This window comes from Accipiter gentilis, chromosome 16 (assembly GCF_929443795.1).
Source record: "Accipiter gentilis chromosome 16, bAccGen1.1, whole genome shotgun sequence".
Taxonomy (NCBI): domain Eukaryota; kingdom Metazoa; phylum Chordata; class Aves; order Accipitriformes; family Accipitridae; genus Astur; species Astur gentilis.
Window position 1 is genome coordinate 14,514,129 of NC_064895.1, and position 18,784 is coordinate 14,532,912.

Consider the following 18,784-nt stretch of genomic DNA (forward strand, 5'->3'; position numbering starts at 1 on the left):
TACTGCACTTTTTTTCCCCTGCAAACAAGATCTTCCTTCAAAGCACTATGTCTCAACACGTCTAGTATGACACTTCAATTCTAATATGTCTTAATTTGTAAATACCATTTAGAAATGAGCTTCTAAATATTGATACGCAGGACGAATGGGTCCCTCTTCCAGTGGCACCGATCAGAAATCAGCAGTTGGTGAGGATCTTCACGCTCTCACTAGGAGATGGTCAGGAGGGGTTTTCTCTTCTGTGCTGCCCAAGCAGCCACACTGCCTCTCACGCTTCACCTCCCTTCACCACCCACCTCTCCCATGCCATCTCACTGTGTGAGGGGTTATTTTTTCAGCAGAAGTTTTGCTCCAGCTGGGCCTCCAGGAATGTGCTTGACGTTCTTGTGACGTGGGGTTGGGATCAGCGGCAGTACTCCCGCTCGATGCTCGCCATAAGCTCCTCCTCTGAGTAATCGTACGATATTGTGGACTTTCCCGATGGCTTCTTGCTGTTCCTCTGTGGGCATCTGCTGGGGAAGGGAATGAGTTATTGGTGTCATGAGAGAGAATCAAGCTCTGAAGACACAAGGTAACCCTTACTTCATTTTTTTGTGAATGGAAAGATCAAGCTGCGTGTGGCTTGCTGAGACACAGATACTCTGTCACGTCTAGTTCCCATACCCCACAGGCACATCACTTGCTGACATTTGCTGTCACTTGGCATCTATTTTAGTCTGTGAGTTCATTACAGTACAGTCCTTACAACGCTCCAGATCAAATTCCCAGAACTTTTCAGTGAGTGTAGGTTCAAGGCCCAGTTAAAGCACCACCTAACCTTTACTCTAGTTACTAGTTCTAAGCTTTTATGCAGAAAGGGATTTTTTTGTTTGTATCTGTAAGGAATTGGAGTTGCAACCAAAATATGAACTTGGCTACCTCAAACTCTCTTATGGTTTTTATTTATTTTCACATCAGCACAACCCTCCCATGAGTGGGAACTGACGTACAACTCAAGGGACAAAGGGAACTGGCATGGGTTTTATCAGTATTATCAGAGGTGGTTTATTTGGGCATGAGGGAAATCTGTTCCTAGCTGCCTGATGGAGGACAGTGAAAAGTTTTCTGCAAGCTTTGACCACCATAGCTCGCACTACCAAATAGGTCTACTTGATCTTGCCCCCCAGGACTCAAGAGAGGAGACAGCGGCTAACAAGTGAGTGCTCCTCCTTGACCTTGTACAGAACCGGGAGGTGAGCAACCCAGGCCATCATGCTAGTCTTCTCTGGAAGCTGGGGCACATGGCTCCATGAAATGGAGGTAACAGTGGGGTACAGAGCTAAGTGGAGAGTTAAGTTGGTAAATCCAAACTGTAAAGTTCTCTGTCATGCTATGTCAACTGCTATCAGGGGACTTACCCTGTGGCCATCCACTGGTGGAACACAAGTAAGCAAGAAAGAAACTTTTTTTATGGCGGTTGGTTGGTTGCCAAAGAGGAGAGATTTTCATATTCAATAGCATGGCTCTAACTCTGTCCCAGACTTGTTATGTAGCATCTGTTGACCTACCACTTCTCTAAGGATGAGATCTCTTTCATCCTTGGTCTTGCAGCTGGGATGAATTTGGTCATTAGCATCCTTTAGTGAAAAAGCTGAGGTCTTCTTTATTAGATGAAATCACAGGAGCTGCCCCAAAGCAGGTAAGTAAATGTAGAATCAGAATCAAAGAAAAGAGCCCTGGAATGCTTTTCTAATGAAACTTTGTCATATAGAGGAGGTGCTTTCATAAACCCCCAGCTGTCTTTGACAGCCAAGAACTGCTCTCCTTGGGTGAGGGAGCATCTGCCATGTTCCTCAAACAGGCAGCATCCAGTGTCCTGCTGCTGTCACCAGGGAGTAAACGGCAACAATGCAACCTCTCCTCTGTTCTTATCCATCCAGGTCAGAAAGGCTTCTGCCCCGTCCAGCTGCTCTGACCTAGCTGCATTAACGCCGCACTCCCTGTGTGTCAGAAATAGTTTGGTGTTTTTCCTGGAGCCACCTGATGACCGGCTGGCATGGCAGCTGGGTCATGCGGGTGTCCTACACTTCTTTATGCTGCACCGTGCCCCTGATGGCAAGTTCTCCTGGCAGCAAGTTGGATTTAGCAAGTGGACTCTTCTGCTTAGTCCTTTTGTTCATTCTTCTTCTGATGGACTGTGAGCAATCCAGTTTCCACCACAGTAAACAAGAGCTGGGAAAAAAGCTAGAAGTCCAAGAGTTTGAACCATACACCAGTAGCTATAAAGTAAATTCTTTGTAAGAATGGGGAAAAGGACATGTAGAAATCTGGCTTAAATGCATGATTTATTGATTTAAACTCTGCACTGTGACAATCCTTGAACTAATTTTATATGACGTGATTAATTAGAAGCAGAGCTCCTGGCAGCTTGCTTGCAGGCCCACAGAAGAGTCATTGTTTCTCTTAGCGGTTACACAATTTCCCACTGTTAATTATTCTTGATTCTTTGGCTTGCACGGTGACCTCCAACATGGGAGAAAATCTCCAGGTAAAATTCAAACTCATTGAAACATAAATGTGCTTTTATAAAAACAAAAGCAAGCGCCCCTGCCATGCACAGCCCAGAGCTGAGAAGAAGAGAGAGGGCTGTGTTTATTCCAGGAGGAAAGTAAAACTGAGTTGCTGCTCATTTTCTGTCTCTATTGTTATTGCAAAGTTCTGTATCATTTAATATGGAAAAACTGAAATAAATTAAAAAATGAACTGTTCAATCTGGATAAAAAGAGAAACTTCTCTACCCTGAGAACAGCAGGCAGAGGAACAGGCTGTGGCTGCACAGGCTCCATCCTTGGAGGCCTTCAAGACCTGATGGGACAAAGCACTGAGAAGTCTGGCCTCATCCATCTTGGAGCAGGAGACTGGACTAGAGACCTCCTGAGGCCCTCCCAACCTGAACCTTCATCCCAAAGGCACGTGGCTGCAGCTCCGCTGCCAGCTGTTTCTGCTGGCCCTGGAATTAAGTGAGAGGCTTTAGCAGAGAAATCCCGAGCATGGGATGTGGGCAGGACGGGAGCTGGTGGACCACAAGCCTGCTCCTGCTCTCCTCCAGCTGCTCCAGAAGGAGAGGGAGCCTCTCACTGCTCACGTCAACACGCAGCCAGGGCTGCAGGTCAGGGCTGGCAGTCAGGCTGAATCCAGCTGAGGGCTGTTAGGCTTTCTGATTCGGAAAATAATTTCTCAAAACCTAGATGTTCTGGGGGAAGAGAGAAACCTGGAAAGGAGCAATGCTGAGAGGGAAAGAGCTAGCTGAAAAGCGTACAAGAGGGGAATTTGCAGCACAGCAGGACAGCAAAGAAAGAAAGGCCAGTGCAACTCCGCCAAGATTACTTTGCAGACTTCGGGGTATGTCATTACTAAAAAGTTATTAACAGCTTGGAGAGAGTTTAGAAAGCAGCAGTAAAAGTGAATTAAGGGGCTAGAGTGAAGCAATTTAGGAACAAGGAAAGCAAGAAATGGGCTGCTTTTCAGCTAAAGGCCTCTCTGTGTTTAAAGATTATTGAGGGAAGGAGGAATTTTTTATTTTTTTTTTAATGGAAAGACAATGAACTATGTAATGAGGAGAAGGAAATGCGAAGGGCAAAATTAGACCGAAAGTGAGCAAAAAAACCACCTTTGAGCAAGACATCGGGCACAGTGTGCCAACCTCCGCAGCATCGGGGATGGCTGGTGGCGCCGCGTCCCCAGTGTCAGGCAGCTGCCTGGTGTGGGGAAGAGCTGCCCATGGGCTCTGGTGACAATGTCCCTGGTGAGTGGCTAGGGTGACAAGCTCTGAGGTACAAACCTGAGTTAAGTGACTGAAAATTAGGCTGGGGTGAATCTAGGCCAGTGTTTTTTTATCGTTTGCTGAAGATGGGAAAGTCCAGGGTTAATCATTATGATGCCTTCTGCAAGACCTTGCAGCTGAAAAATGGGTCAAAACAACGCCCCAGTAACTCTGCCAGTGACATGAGCCTTGACAGTAATTATAAGATCATTACAGCGTTCCCGGGCTGTGTCATCTCAGCCATGGACTACCAGATGCTAGAGAGCAGTTCCCAAAAGAATTGTAGGGGGAAAGAGAGGTAACACAGCACAATCAGGAACACATCCAGCTGTGTTCCCATGCGCATTGAAGGTATTTATTAGGTCTGGTTTAGATGCTTATGTGGTGTCACGCCGGCATGTTTGCAGTACAGGAGGTGTACACCTACAACATCCATCTCGCGTGACCGCTCTCTTGGCAGATAGTATTAAGTCTCCATATCTAGTTTTAATTCTCCTTGCTTGACATTTCTTTCTTCTTTAATTAGCTTTATGGGAATTCCTTCAGTCAGCAACTCTATCAAGACAGGGCTGATTTTTGCTGCTTGTAACGTGAGGGTTTATCTAGAATAATTCTAGTTGCAGAAATGTGAAGGATGAGACACCTACACACATAACTGCTGTTTCTGGGGCTTGATTTGATCCGTTTTCTTCAAAATGCAGTTTTGCTGTGTGCTGGACCATTTAAAAAAAAATATGTTTGCATGCAATTCTTGCCAGCAGAAATTGCAGCCCTGCTTATCACAGGCAGCTCAGGCATTTCACATGTGAGCCGCACTATGGCGCTCTGCAGTGGGTATAAAGTAAATGTTATCTAAATGAAAATAAGCTCCTGCTCTATCATCCCAGATCAGAAACCAGTTTCTGCTGTCTCAAGTCTTCCCTTTGTGTGTCAAAGAGGGAGGGAGAAGGAAAGCCTTGGCAGGGGGTGAGGGGCCAGCTGGAGCCTGGGGCTGGGGAGCTCGGTGGGGGACTGCAGCTGGGCAACCCCAGAGGAGATTGCTCAGTTGCCATCGTAGCCCAAAGCCCATCGAGGATGCTGGAGAGCCCACGAGAGGTTAAGGTCCCCATGAGACCACCTGTATGAGCCTCGCTGTTGGGAAAGCCAAGGGCAGCTGTGTTTTCCGAGCACTCCCCAAACCAGCAGCCTCGCCAGGTGAGCTCCCTGCCAGCTAGGAGGGAGAGGAGGAGGGAGAACAGCGGCTGGCGCCTGGGCTCTACTGTCACATCCATCAGCATTGCTCAGCATTAGGAGGTCACACAGTCTGACGGCCAGGATCTGCAGATTGGTCTGCTCTTGAGTGCTGCAGGAGCAGAGGGGCTGGATGACAGTCAGAGCATAATGTTGAAGACGGTCGCTCTTTAGTGCAAGGAGATGATATTTTAAGATGGTTTTTCAAGCCTTGTTGTTTCATCTGTATTTTTTTAACACATGTGTCAAACTGTTCCCATTGCTCTTGGTGCAGGCAGACTGGGAGGTGCAGACTGCTCAGTAGCTTTTTCTTGTGGAAGATTTCAGATTTCTTCTGTTTGGCACGCAGTACAGTAGGTCCCCACCATTCCCCTGTCCCTGAGGGACACTCATGTCTCTAACTGGTGTAGCATGGGAGTGTCTCCTGGGATTTCTCTCATGATTCCTGGGGAGCAAAGAGATGCTATTCTCCTTTTCTACATGCTGCAGAGCCCACAGATGACCTGTGGGTGAACCAGGGCCTGAGCTACTCATTGGAGCAATCTTCCCCAGCTTTTCACAAGCTCCTTCAAGATGCCTCTCTGACATGTGGACATCCTAAATTCTGCATTGCTCATGACCAGGAATGAATGTCTATACTGTACTTGAGCTGGAGCGTGAATCTTTTCAGGCAGCACAGGTCCTGGATTTTTTTTTAATTGGCAAGCAGGTAAAGGACAGAATATTTAGGGCTATAAACCATTTCACGTAATTTCCACCTCTCTTTGGCAGAGCAGGAAGCATGCAGGAATAACTTTCCCCTTTATACTCCCTTTGTTCCAGCTGCTTTCTACCCCTGAAGACATAATGAAAGCACAGGGTACTTACTGATGGTCAGCGTTGTTGTTCTCTGGGCCTAGTGGGCTTCTGGTTGAAAAAGCCTGGGAAAGAAAAAAAGTCACGTATTTCAGTTACAACACTTTAAAGTCAAGGGAGGTGATTCTCCCCCTCTGGTGAGATCCCACCTGGAGTCCTGCATCCAGCTCTGGGGTCCTCAGCACAGGAAGGCCAGGGACCTGTTGGAGTGGGTCCAGAGGAGGGCCACAAAATGATCAGAGGGATGGAACGCCTCTCCTGTGAAGACAGGCTGGGAGAGTTGGGGTTGTTCAGCCTGGAGAAGAGAAGGCTCCAGGGAGACCTTACTGCAGCCTTCCAGTACCCAAAGGGGGCTTATAAAAAGATGGAGAGAGACTTTTTACCAGGACAGGACAAAAGGCAATGGTTTTAGACTGAAAGAGCGTAGGTTCAGATTAGATGTGAGGAAGAAATTCTTTATGATGATAGTGGTGAGGCACTGGAACAGGTTGCCCAGAGATGCTGTGGACGCCCTATCCCTGGCAGTGTTCAAGGCCAGGTTGGATGGGGCTTTGAGCAACCTGGTCTAGTGGAAGGGGTCCCTGTCCATGGCAGGAGGGTTGGAACTAGATGATTTTTAAGGTCTTTTCCAACCCAAACCATTATTTATTTCTATGAAACCTACCTCTGTCTACAGCGGGCTGGTTTAAGCCCCCAAAAAACCTCTGTGGAGACAATACAGGTAAAAGAGAATCCCCTTTACTAACCACCATTCTGCTTGCTTTGTTTCATTGTTCAGGGCAGCTGGGTGGCTGCAGGCTACAAAATCAAAATCACTGAACATTAACTCATTAAACCTCCCAGTTTTCCCACGAATATGCACTGCCCTGCCAGCTGACAGGTAGCAGTATGAACATACCTGCTAAGGAAGGAAGTTACAGCAACATGGACCCAATTCTTTCCACCTGACAAAGCCGTTTCCCTGAATTGATCCATCCGGAGTGAAACATCCACCCTCCCTATGCTGGAAGCCCACAGGTTTCCAATGGGGCACCAGGGGCGCAACCAAAGCCAAACCTAACTGCATTTAACATGGGAAGATGATGGGACCCTGTGTTTGTCTGAGCCCCCAGCTGGACCAGTAATAAAATGACGCCTCTGCAGCCACATGCTACTGTGAAGAATATGACTTTCATCTTTTTCTACTTCTTCACTGTACTCTCACAGGGAAAGGGAGGGGGAAAGGGACAAGGGCTGTGGATTTGCACAAAACTAGACCCATTTTGGCTTGCCATTATTTTTTCTGAGCTGCAGTCCTAAAGCTGGTGGGCGTCCTCCATGCAAGTTATGCTGAATCTTATGATGACACTAACAGATGTTAAACAGGTAGCACACAGAACAAAAGCGAGGACTTGGCTTCCAGAAAACAGAAATGAAAAGTTGTTCCATCAGCGTGGAAAAAAGGAAAATATTTTTCTGTACAAGAAAAAAAGGAAGTGAAGGAACCAGGGAGTTGCGTGGAAAAGCTTGCAGTTCAGAGCCATTGCCTATACATCTGCTGTGTGGTGTTTTTACAGGGCTGGATGGGATCAAGCAATCCCTCAGTAAGATCATGTATCTGCTCTTGAAATATCTGAAACTTGCACTGCCTCGAAGTCCAGCAGTGCACGGGACTGGTGCTGGTAAGTGTGGGAGCTATGGAGGGGAGATACCCCTCTATAGGCAGTGCCAGTAAAGGAATGATGGCTTCATGCAGGTTTGCACTGATTTAAATAGGTTGGTATCGTGCCGTCCACTGGATAGAAATGTCCACCTGGGTGTCTAACTGCTGTTATTGCATGGCACATGATTTTCATTTCAGAGATGTTTTCACTGCACTCCTTCCTTAGCTGCTTCACATGCGGACGGACAGGAGTTGAGGTTTAAACACAGCCGTCTCAGACACTGCTAGGCAGGTAGGTGCTCAGCAGCAAACTGTTCGGCTCTTCCCTGCTTCTTGGGTGGGCTTTGTGCTGCCGTGGTCACCTTTGGCTTCCATGCTTGAGCAAGTGAGACGGGGCTGCAGCAAAGACAACTCTCATGGCACTAGGTCAACACCTTGTCCTTAGGCAAGCCCTAAGCATATTCCATTTCTGGGGCTGGGAAAGGTGTCTGCTATCCACAGCCTTTCACCTCCTAGCTGCTTGCTGAAAATTACAAACTAAACCTCTGTGAAAGACTTGTAACATCTTTTGATACCTGTCAAAAGGCACTCCACTTCCTTTCAGGAGAGCCCTCGCTCTTTGGCAACACTTTGTTTTCTCTGGAAGAGCTTGAACTGTTCTAGAAACAGCTTCTGGGTCCAAGCGGAGATGAGGCTATGTGAGAAAGCTGACAGTAAGGGAAGAGAGTCCCCTCCTGGGTTTTTTGCATTGTTTCTTGGCAATCTCTCACAAGCGACAAGAGCAAGCGGCAGTGCCAGGAGGATGCTGTGCTGAGCTCCGAGGCTGACTTCTCCCGGGAGTGCATCCCACAACGCAGCCTCTCATCCTCATCATCACCATCACCCACCGAGCTACTGCTGCCACCCTGGTTTCATTCCACCAGGTGAAGAACTTTATTCATCCTCAGCACCAAGGAGAACACAGTTCTCCAGGAGTGCTTTGATGCTGCTCTTCCCACAGCGAGAACCCAGCTCCCAACACTTCTGGGCAAAGGATGGGTTTGGATCATTGTAGGGAGCGGTTTGAATTGTACAGTAGGTTGTCTTTTTTTTCTTCCCTTGTGGCTGACTCCTCCATATTACGAGCTGTACGTGTTGTGTGGGTGGAAGACAGAATTAATTAGTCATCAGGACGGAGCAGCTCGGGTTAGCAAAATCTGCTTCTCTGTGCAAAATCAGCTCCCACCTTCTCCAAGGGATCTGTCAGCAGCAACGCTTATTTCCCAAGAGAATTCAGCATTGGCACAGGTAGATCTCTGCCGACATTTAATCCGGCACGTGAGATAAAAACGGTGGCAAGTAAAAACAAAAGGCACCTCCAGCCTCTGCCTTTCCACTGCCGTCAAAGCCTCTGTGCTTCGGGAGCTGCTTCTCATTCATCCGGGCAAACGATGCCTGGCTCCACGATGCCGGAGTGACACCATGCGCCTGATACGGAGCACAGGCTGTCACAGGCAGTGAGACATAACAAAACCTGACCCCACCCAGACCCCTCAGGATCGCTCTGATGCGTATGTTGCAAGTTCAGCAGATAATTAGCATTAGCCCTTTATGTGGGTTAAGATGATGCGTACGTCACGACACTTTAATGTTATGGGTTCCTATCCTACAGCTAAATAAGAAATTGCTGGCCTGGTTGGCCTATGCCCTGTTAAGAGATAAATGAAGTCAGCTTCTCCTTTCTGCAGCTTGCAGTCACCTTTTTATTACTTATCCAGACCGCAGTGTGCCTCCTTGTTTTCTACCCTGTTCCCAGCGTAGGCATCTCATGCTGGGGTCTGTTGTGCCGCAAAGCCCCACATCGCCCCCTCGTCCAAGCATAAAGGCGTGGATATAAAGCTTTACCCGGCATGTGCTTGGGTTTAATTTAATGTAATGAGATGTGAGGCAGAGTGGTTTGACAGCTGTTGCATACACAGTTCAGCCATCCTTTGCGTTAGGGCAGCGGCTCCTGGGAGCAAGGCAGAGCGGAGAGCTGGAAGCAGGAGCTATTTCTCTCTACCATGTGCATGAACCAGCGCTCCTGGGGTGCAGCTTCCCACTACCCCCAACCCGCTGCAAGCTGTGGCTGGTGCTCCTCACGGTCCTGCCAGCCCTTACCCACCCTGCTCCCTCCCTTCTCCCACCGTCAGCTCTAGTGGCTGCGGGTGAGTTGGGTGAGAACACCATCCCCTGGGACCTGCAGGGCAATCTGGAGCCATGCACCTTCAGAGGCTCTGAGATGCCCCCGAGCTGTGTTGAAACCAGTCAGCTACAGTCTTGACTATTAAAATCACTTCGTCTCCACAACTGGGTGGCCCAATTCAAGCTGCCTTTTAGGGACGGTCCCTGTGCTGGCCCCCGAACTATGCCCAAGCATTATTTGGGAGGCTGCAAGTTGGTCCTGGCAAAACCATGCCAGCTCAGCGGGCAGACCAGCATGGTCCAATGCCAGGCAGCTCCTACGGTAGAGTTTACCAGTACAGATACAGTCTTGAGATATCGTGGAGTAGAGGTATAGACCCTGAGTGGTCCCATCATATACAGGGGAACCTCAAGAGTGGCTGAGCCACCTAAAACTTCTACAGGGGAGCAGTGTGGTCCCCTGCCAGTGCTCATCCGCTGGGCTACGGTTTCATAGCGTGGCTTTTCTGCAGGATATAAGCTAGTACCTCCTTCCCTGCCTCTGCTCCTCTCAAATCCCTCTTCACAAACACCCTGTGAAGCGGACCAGGGGACCGGTGTGAGCTGAAATTAAAATCCCCCCACCCTTGGAGAGGAGGGAGGTGATGTCAGCCAGAGAACATCGCAGATGCAGTTTGCAGCAGAGCTGCAGATGGCTGAACTGGTACAGCAGAAGGGCAGCACCCTCCAGCGACGCCAGCAAATGATGTCGGTGGCTGAGCCGGTCATCACTGGCAAAAATAGCCTCTCACAAACCCACAGCTGGAGTTATCGCTGGCAAAAAACCCCCTAGCTTACCTAACCTGTCAGTAGGTACCAAACAGGATGTATAGCCCCAGCTGCATCCCAGGCCAAGCACTCCCAGCCTTGCTGCAGTCTGCAGCAACATCCTCTGGCCAGCGAAGGAATTAGGAACAGGCGGTGGATGGGAAGTGGGCAGGGATGCGGGGAGTTCCCACGCTTCTCTTCTCCTGCCAACTAAAACACCAGCTCCCAGCTATTCTGCGCACGCCCTGTGCTTAGTTTTTAGATCAGGAATGGTTTCAGGGCAAAAGCGACCCATGCTCTGCCAAGTGATATGGGGGGAAAAAAAAATAGTCAGCAGTTTTCCGAGTCCAGCTGCAACACAGCTGTGCCGGGAGGGTGACACTGGCTGAGGGGACAGCACAGCTCACTGCTTGCTGGACTATGGTGAAGTTTCAGGTGCTTTTTAAAAGACAAGGAACATAACGTGAGAGAGAGGGAGACCTTTTGCTCAGCAACCACCAGATCCATACCTGGACATTAACTGCAGAATCTGAAAATAATCTGACTTTGGACTCTTCACCTAGTTTCTTCCCTAGTTTTGAGTTCAAGGAGTCCCAGATATTCAGCTGGAAAAGACCTTTTCTGAAGCACCCTGGCCAGAGCATGGCTCCCTACACAACTGTAGGAGAACATCTTGACTCAAGGGCATTTTTGACCATTAATACAACCAGGAAGAAAATGCTGAAATAAATTTCTAACAGCACTGAATTAGAAAGATCAAATTTCTGTTTGGGAGAAGCACATTTTAACAAGAGGAGAAAAATAAACCTAGCTGAGTAAGAAACTAATGGGGCATGACATTAAATGTCCCCACAGGACCCTACGTGTTTGCAGCTGGCACCAGCCAGCCATGAGGTGACGCTGCACCACATCAATCTGCAGAAAGAACATTTATCTGGCTGAAAAAAATCAGGCAAAGCTTTGAAGACCTGGGTGTTTTTAAAGTATATGATAGTCCCTCTAGAAGTCGGTTAATATACCGGCTACCTGTGTTATTCCCACGCTGCGGCTGGGGTGATCGGCTTACTGTAATCACATCCCGTCTCCAGTCAGGAAGAGTGATGGCACCATGGAAAAAGCTGTTAAAAGCAAGACCCTAACGTGTCTGCGTGATTCTTCCCTTTCAGGAAACCAGTGGGGAAATGCCTGAGGCTGTGGCCTCTCCCCTGGTTTCCACCAAGAGCTACCACCCTGCTCTGTGCTGTGGCAGCACCTGCAAAACCACAAATATTTTTTCTGTCTTGAACAAAGAAACAAGGAAAAAACACGTACAACCATCTGGAATTGAGGCCAAACCTGAAAATGGACGTTTGATGCTGTTAAGGAGATATTGGGGTCTGCTCCAAGCTGGGTTCAGGTTCCCCATCAGGATTTGGTTCCCAGCCCACTGCTGCGATATGCTTTCACCCTTCTCACTCCCAAGCACTATTTGAATGCAATAGAGGTGGCTCAAGCCTTTAAATGCAGCCACATCCCTCTCCACCATCCCTTGCCGCCTGGCACGACCGCCCGTCGGCGCTGCCAGCTTGCTGCTGGATGACCAAGTCCATCAGGGTTCAGGTGTGAAGCACAACATTGATGCACATCATGCCCAGGAGAAACCCAACCATGACAGCAGAGACCTGGGTCCTGCTTGCAGGCAACTGCTCTCTTCTGGCCAGTGGCAAACTTCTCCCACTGGCCAGAACCTGCTGCTCCTCCACCAGCTATTTCCCATCAGGGTTTTCTACTGTAATAACTCCTCGCTGCCTTTCCTCCCCCCTCCATCTTTTCCCCATTAGCTCTGTTGAATCAACTCATCCTTTCTTCTCTGAAATTTCTTTGCTTACCCTCCAGTTTGCACAGCTGAACAGAGCAAAGCAAGCAAGTTCCCACCACAAGACAGACATTACAAATGACTGGTTGAGAAGCTGGCAAGACCAAGAGAAATTGCCCTCAAAATTCCTAGCAAGGAACTAGTGACACAATGAAGCTGGTATCTCTTTCCAGAAACCTCCTCCACCAGCCTCTTGGGAAGGGTGGGACTGCAGTTTGCACAATGACCTAAAAGGCTAAATTGCATCCAGTAAACAACCAAAACTTAGTGCTTCAAACAGTTTCCTCCCTCCTTCTCTCAGGCTAGTGACTTTTTAGGCCTTGAGGAATCAGAACGGTAAGCCCATGATTGCTGTCTGTGCCATGGCCACCTCGGGTTCAGGTAAAGAAAGTGCTACCAAGAAGAGCTTCAAGTTTGCCCTGAAAGTATCTAAGATTTCTCTTGTATGTCTCTTCTATCTTTGAAAAATACTGGTAATTCCTTCCTGTCTTTCAAACAACCTGTCTGGGTGCAATCAGAGATGTGAACTTCCTTCCCAAACAAGAGGCAGCAGCAGCAGCTGGACGAGGAGACACACAAGATGCTCGGCATCACCATTGCCTCACGGGTGGCATAGCTGCGTGCTGCACCCACTTGGACACACTGGGTGACCGAAGCCCCGCGTGCTTTCTTCAGGCTGAATTTTGAGGGGCCTCACAGACATCTCTGTGCTGCAAGGCTTGGCGGTGTCTCCACCCTGCCCTGCAGTTGCACCGGGTGTGACTGCAACCCGGAGCAGCCAAGGTGATGCTGTGGGTTCCTCACCATTCTTTCTGCCAAAGGAGGAGGTCTGCAGCAGGGACCTCGGCACGGTGACACCCCAACACCACCCCAGGGGCCACGTCTTAAATTCTTCAGCCTTTCTGGTTTGCTCCTTGTCATTAGTTCACTAGTATCTACTGCCATGGTATACTGTCTCTCTGCTGATTTTTGTAAAGAAAGATGGGGGCAGTTCTGTTGCCTTTCTGATATGTAATTACCCAGAATATACATCACTTCAGAATAGAGCTAAAATAGGTCTTTATGCACAGGACAATTCACAACTGATATAATTATTACTTTTAAAGATCCAGCCATGATATTCACGTGTGGAAACAGAGGGGAAATGGACACCAGCAGCCTCTATTCCCATAATTAAAGATAAAGGGGAAAAGTCAGGAGGACTGCTCATAAATGACAGTCCCCCAGAGGAGAAAGCGGTGCTGGACTGAGCTCCAGTTCATACTGCAGGAGGGCTGGGAGTTAAAACAGCAAGGAAAAAATACCACAATACACAACGTCTGTTTTTTTCCATTTCCAAATCTTACTTTCTTTGAGGTTTTTCTTTAAAACTTGTCTTAAGAAAAGGGTTCTCATACTGAACGCTGCCAAGTTTCCTAATGGCAAAATTATTTTGTATTAAAGTCATCCTTACCCCATGGACATGCAGTTCAGCAATGGAAACGATACACTTCTAAAGAGCAAAACTGAGGCATGCAAGGCAGAAAGTTCCTGAGTCCTAAAGATTCGTTTCTATTTTTAAATTTAGTACTTTAGTCTGACGACTTTAGTGCATCTGCAGAGAGCAGCGTTTATCTAACAAACGACACACATCTTCCAAAGCCAAGCTAAGATGAAAGAAGCCAGTGATTTTTGACCTCATCACCAGATGATATAGATGCTGCTGTGATTTTCGGATGGGGGGGGGGGGGGGGTAGGGGGTGGGGGGAAGAGAAAAATCTCAACTTCCTCAGAGGCAAATCCATTATTTGTTAAAGAGAAAGAGACTGAAACGCTTCTTCAGGAAAGAGCCAGACTGCAAATTGCAGCGGATTGGCAAACACTAAACCGGCACTTTGTGTTCACGTTTGTGAACGCCTGTTTACAAGCCCGATCCAGGGAAAAGCAGGAGCCGCGCTCGATCGGGTCGAGCTGTTTCCACAAGGCAGGAGAAGGAACTTTCCCGTCGCCAGGGGCAGCGGGAGGACGGGACTCCCGGCCCTTCCCGGGACGACGTCTCCCTCGCACCAGAGACGGAAAACGCGACGAACGCAACAAACGGCGTCCAGCCCGGTTTGCCAGCAAAGAGAAAAACCGTTTCGGGCCGTTCGTATTTTGAGGAAGCTACGGCTGCAGCAGCCACCGGCGGCTGTGGCAGGGCTCCCCAGCCCGGCGGGGGGACACCCCCCCCCCCCCCCGCTCCCCGGCCGCCCGCAGGGGGAGATGGGGGGTCCCGGGGAGGGTCCGGCCGGTCGCGGGGTCCCGGCCGGGACCGGGGCGCGCACTTACCGCCTGCTCGGGCGAGGCGTCGCCGCCGCCCCCGCCGCAGCGCTCGGCGACCCGGGGCGGGGGGATGCCGCCGGCGGCGGGGGCTCGGCGACCGGGGGCGGGCAGAGCCGCCGCCACCGCCTCCTCGCACTCGGCCAGCACCGTCTCCAGCAGCTCCCGGTTCTCCGCCGCCACCGCTCTGCCCGCGGGCACCGCCGCGCTCCCCGCCGCCGCCCGCCGCCGGCTGCTGCCGCTGCCCATGGCTGCCGCCGGTCCCGGAGCCAAGGGGCTGTGCCGGCGGGGGGGCGGCGGGGAGAGCTGCCGGGCCCCGCCGCCTCTCCCGGCCGAGGCGGACGCGGTTCTTGGCCGCTCCCCCCGGAGCCTGGGTGTCCCAAAACCTTTTATGAGTCTTTTTTTTTTTTGGGGGGGGGGGGGGGGGGAGAGGAGAATCCCACCCAGAAGCGCCCCAAAGGCCAAGGGAAGGAACTGGTGACGCAGGGGAGGGGTGCACGGACGTTCCTAACGACCTTTTTGAGCCCAGAGCGTGGGCCCGCTGCCTCGCCCCACTTAATCCTTCCAAAACCTTCCAAACCAGCCCGTTATCTCAAGCCTCCCGTTCCTTACACGCATCTCCTAGAGCCGGAGGGGGGAACGTTGTCACCTTAAGGCACCGAGCAGCAGGAACAGCAAGCCTGGGCTCAGTTCAAGCACACCGCACTCAGGCGGGTCTTGCAGGCCTTTGGAGAATAACGTAGCCCGGAGGATGCCATTTGGGGCAGGTTTTGGGCACTGAGTGGCAGTTCGGGCAGTGTTGCTGGGCCCGGGAAATTTTCTGCCCTTGGACTAACTAGTGAAAGGAGACAAGTTTCAGGGAAGCCCCCGTGCAAAGGATGGGATAGCTGGGCACCGCCTCAGCCCGTCCCCACGGATGGAATCGCTCTCTGCTTCCCAGCAGCTTGTCAAGCCTGTGGAGCAGATCCCCTAGCCATCCTCAACTACTTCTTTCTGTCTCTCCTTTCATCAATAAAACATTTGCCCAATTGTTGGACACTCTGGAAGGTATCGCTCAAATTAGAAAGCACCTGTTAAAGGCAAGGCTCCCTGTGGGGGAGAGCAGGGGGGTAAAGTGGCTGTTTGGTTTCCAGCCCCTATCTGCAGTGTGCAGGTCCCGCAGGGCTGCTGCTCCCCTCCTTCCAAACTAGAGGCTGATAAAAGCAGGAGGGGCAGAGGTGTGACTCCTTTTGCTGCTCCTCATCATCGAATGCAATGATTGCATCTACCAGTCATTCATTCTTCCAGTTCTTCCTAAACCACCGAGCTAAAGCCCAGGAGTTTGTAATGGAAGGCCTAGAGGAGGGAAGGCAATGAGCAGTCAGATCATTTCCAGGAGGAAGAGCTTATAAGAATGGGGGGCTTGTAAGAAAGATGAGGACAGACTTTTTAGCAGGGCCCGGAGCGATAGGACAAGGGGTAATGGTTTTAAACTAAAGGAGAGTAGATTCAGACTAGATATGAGGAAGTAATTTTTTATGATGAGGGTGGTGAAACATTGGAACAGGTTGCCTAGAGAGGTGGTCAATGCCCCATCCCTGGAAACATTCAAGCTCAGGCTGGACAGGGCTCTGAGCAACCTGTCCCTGCTCACTGCAGGGGGGGTTGGAGTAGATGACCTTTAAAGGTCCCTTCCAACCCAAACTATTCTATGATTCTATGAAGCATGTTCTGCACGAAGATGATCAGCGGGAAGTCTGGGGATGTGGTATCACATGCAGGGCCTGGCTCCGGGGCAGGGGAGGTGACAGATAAGATGCATTGGATCTGAGGCAGGTGTTGGGGAAAGGAGAAGCGATGGGGCCTGCTTGTTGAGGAGGAGATGGCAGAGCTGAATTAAATAGCCCCAAACAAAATGCTCAACATATGAAATGGCTGAAGGATGCAAGGCGAGGAACTGCCGTCTTTCTGCTCTGACCTGGCAGCACACACTTTATGAAGACCTTCCTCTTGGCAGGGAGGCTGAGGCACTCTCAGTAGCAACGTGGTCGTATTTACTGAGCGGTTAAAGGCAGCCCCGTCTCTCCCCATGCACCGCGTGGCTGCAGGCGCTGGAACATCTCACATGCATTAGTGTGATGGGCTGTTCCAGCTGGAGGAGAGGGAGGGACAGGAGAGGACTTTTGACGTTGGCCGTGCTAGCTGCACTGAGGCAGTTCAGGCCCAATCTTTAACTCAAGCTGCTTCCTTGAATTAACCCAACCTACATCATTTCATTGCTGTAGTCATATTGCTTTTTGGATAAGGTGTAAGCATCTCTGAAAGCAGAGGAGGCAGCTGGGGCTTTGGGCTGGGGGGGAGCAGAGGTGCTGTTAGCTCCCATGGGCTGTGGCAGGGCTCTTCCTTGGGGCTCATCGAGACATGGGGCTCCGCCACCTTTTCCTGGCCTGTTTACTCGGTCGGCGAGAGGCAGTGTTTCTGAGCTCTTCCCAGCGTGGGCTCCTGGGGGGCTGTGGGTTGAGATTCACTGTGTGTGGCACATCCCTCCCCAAGGGGAAAGGCTCTGCAGGCATCAGAGGCAAGAGCATTCTCAACAAGAAGTGAGCAAATTCCTCCTCCTCCATCCCTGTGGGCTGTCTCTGAAGGACTGGAGCCTCCTGGAAAGTTTCATGGCTGCCCCCATGGAAACAGTTCATTCCAGGGCAGTCCTCAGATTCACTTGGAAGACTTGCTGGCTCCATAAACTTGCTGTCAAAACAAGCCAAATGCCTTGCGTTTTGAAGCAGCTCGCTGCTGGAGCCAGGAAAGCGTCTGAGCAGTGGTGACCCCAAATACTGCTATGGTTTAGCAGTGACACTGAAGGACTCTGAGGCATTTCAATGATATTTCCATCCTGCGAAGACTGCTGAGAATTAAAGAGAAGATTTTCCAAAAGCTAAAGGCCCGATAAGCCCATGAATTCTCAGGAAAATCAATGAAAATTGGCTATCAAATTCCTCTTTATGATGGACCAGTAGCTTTTAACACCATTTCCCAGAAGGGCCAGTGGATAATGTCTTGGCTCATCTTCAAGAACAAGGGTTGGAAGTGTGCAGTGCAAGTGCCAAGTATGGCATGTGAATCAATTTTGGATGGCACCCAGCCAGGCCGGCAAGGAGCCAGGAGCCTTTGTATCTGAAGCACAGTGTTGAGAGAGCCAACGGCACTGGCTCCCGGCTCCTCCTGAGTCCTGTGGGAGCCCAGGAGCTCTTCTGAAGGATGATGCTGGAGTTCGATGGTAGGTGGCCTCTTCTGACTCCTGCTGTGCTGGCACCCTCAGCCTCTGCTCTGGGAAAGAAAAGGATGTATGCTGTATGTGAAAGGTTGCCTACCTCTGTTAGCACTCTTCAAACCTGGCAATATTTCTTCCAATAAAGGAATTAATTATGGAGATATGTATATATGCATGCATAGACACACACCTCTATACTTACCCATATTAACACCCAAGTCTTGCCCAAACCATCAGGTTTATTTGAGGAACATGGGTTTATTTTAAGATTGCTATTATCCATTGAAGCCACTATCACTGATCTGTCCTGCTGTAGTATTTGACTGGACTTGCAAGAGCAAAGGCCAAAGTGGAGTTGAGACATGCAATTGCCAGGACAAAATGTGACTTTCAGATCTTATTTTCAGATTGCTCATTCCCCAAGTATGAGAATAAACCAGACTGACTCTGTCTCATCCCGAATCTCATCTTATCCCCAGACTACAGGTAGGACTGTCACTCTTGTCTCTCCTGACAGTCTTTCGTCTGTGAAGGAACAGCGCATGTGAAAAATTGCAGGCAGCTCCAGCCAAGCTGGTTGTTCCCTGCCTTGTCCCCAGCCCCTGGTCGCTGTGGGGTGGTCTCAGACCTATCCCACACCTCATCTCAACCTCAGAGTAGACTCCATAGTCCCAGGCTTTCTCTCTGTTGAAGCCAAGGGCTTGTTGTTCCTCTGCGATCCAGAGCCTGAGCTTTTTGCTTCCTCAGGCCTTTGCTCTCTGGCTCCAACCCCTGAAGGAAACCCCTGGCCACAGGACAGATCTTCATGGCTTTAGCCAGTGCAAGGACCAGCACAGCCCATCCCTCGTGCTTGGCAGCATTAGTGTGAGGAGGGGATGGAGA

The 18,784-nt window shown here is 50.1% G+C and overlaps 1 protein-coding gene across 1 annotated transcript; it reads right to left on the reverse strand.

Moving 5' to 3' along the window:
- Positions 1-22: 22 nt before the first annotated feature.
- CYS1 (cystin 1) lies at positions 23-15,013 on the reverse strand. Its single transcript, XM_049818499.1, has 3 exons — positions 14,662-15,013; positions 5,900-5,952; positions 23-512 (listed from the first exon to the last, which is right to left on the reverse strand). The coding sequence occupies exons 1-3, from the start codon at positions 14,899-14,901 to the stop codon at positions 404-406; spliced, it is 402 nt and encodes a 133-aa protein (XP_049674456.1). The 5' UTR covers positions 14,902-15,013; the 3' UTR covers positions 23-403.
- Between the last annotated feature and the right edge of the window lie 3,771 nt (positions 15,014-18,784).

Excerpts from the sequence above, each read along its gene's own strand:
- CYS1 (XM_049818499.1), bottom strand. The coding sequence starts at position 14,901 with ATGGGCAGCGGCAGCAGCCGGCGGCGGGCGGCGGCGGGGAGCGCGGCG. Across the intron at positions 5,953-14,661 it reads ACGCCTCGCCCGAGCAGGCG|GCTTTTTCAACCAGAAGCCC; the intron begins GTAAGTGCGCGC and ends TTTCTTTCCCAG. Across the intron at positions 513-5,899 it reads AACAACAACGCTGACCATCA|CAGATGCCCACAGAGGAACA; the intron begins GTAAGTACCCTG and ends TCCCTTCCCCAG.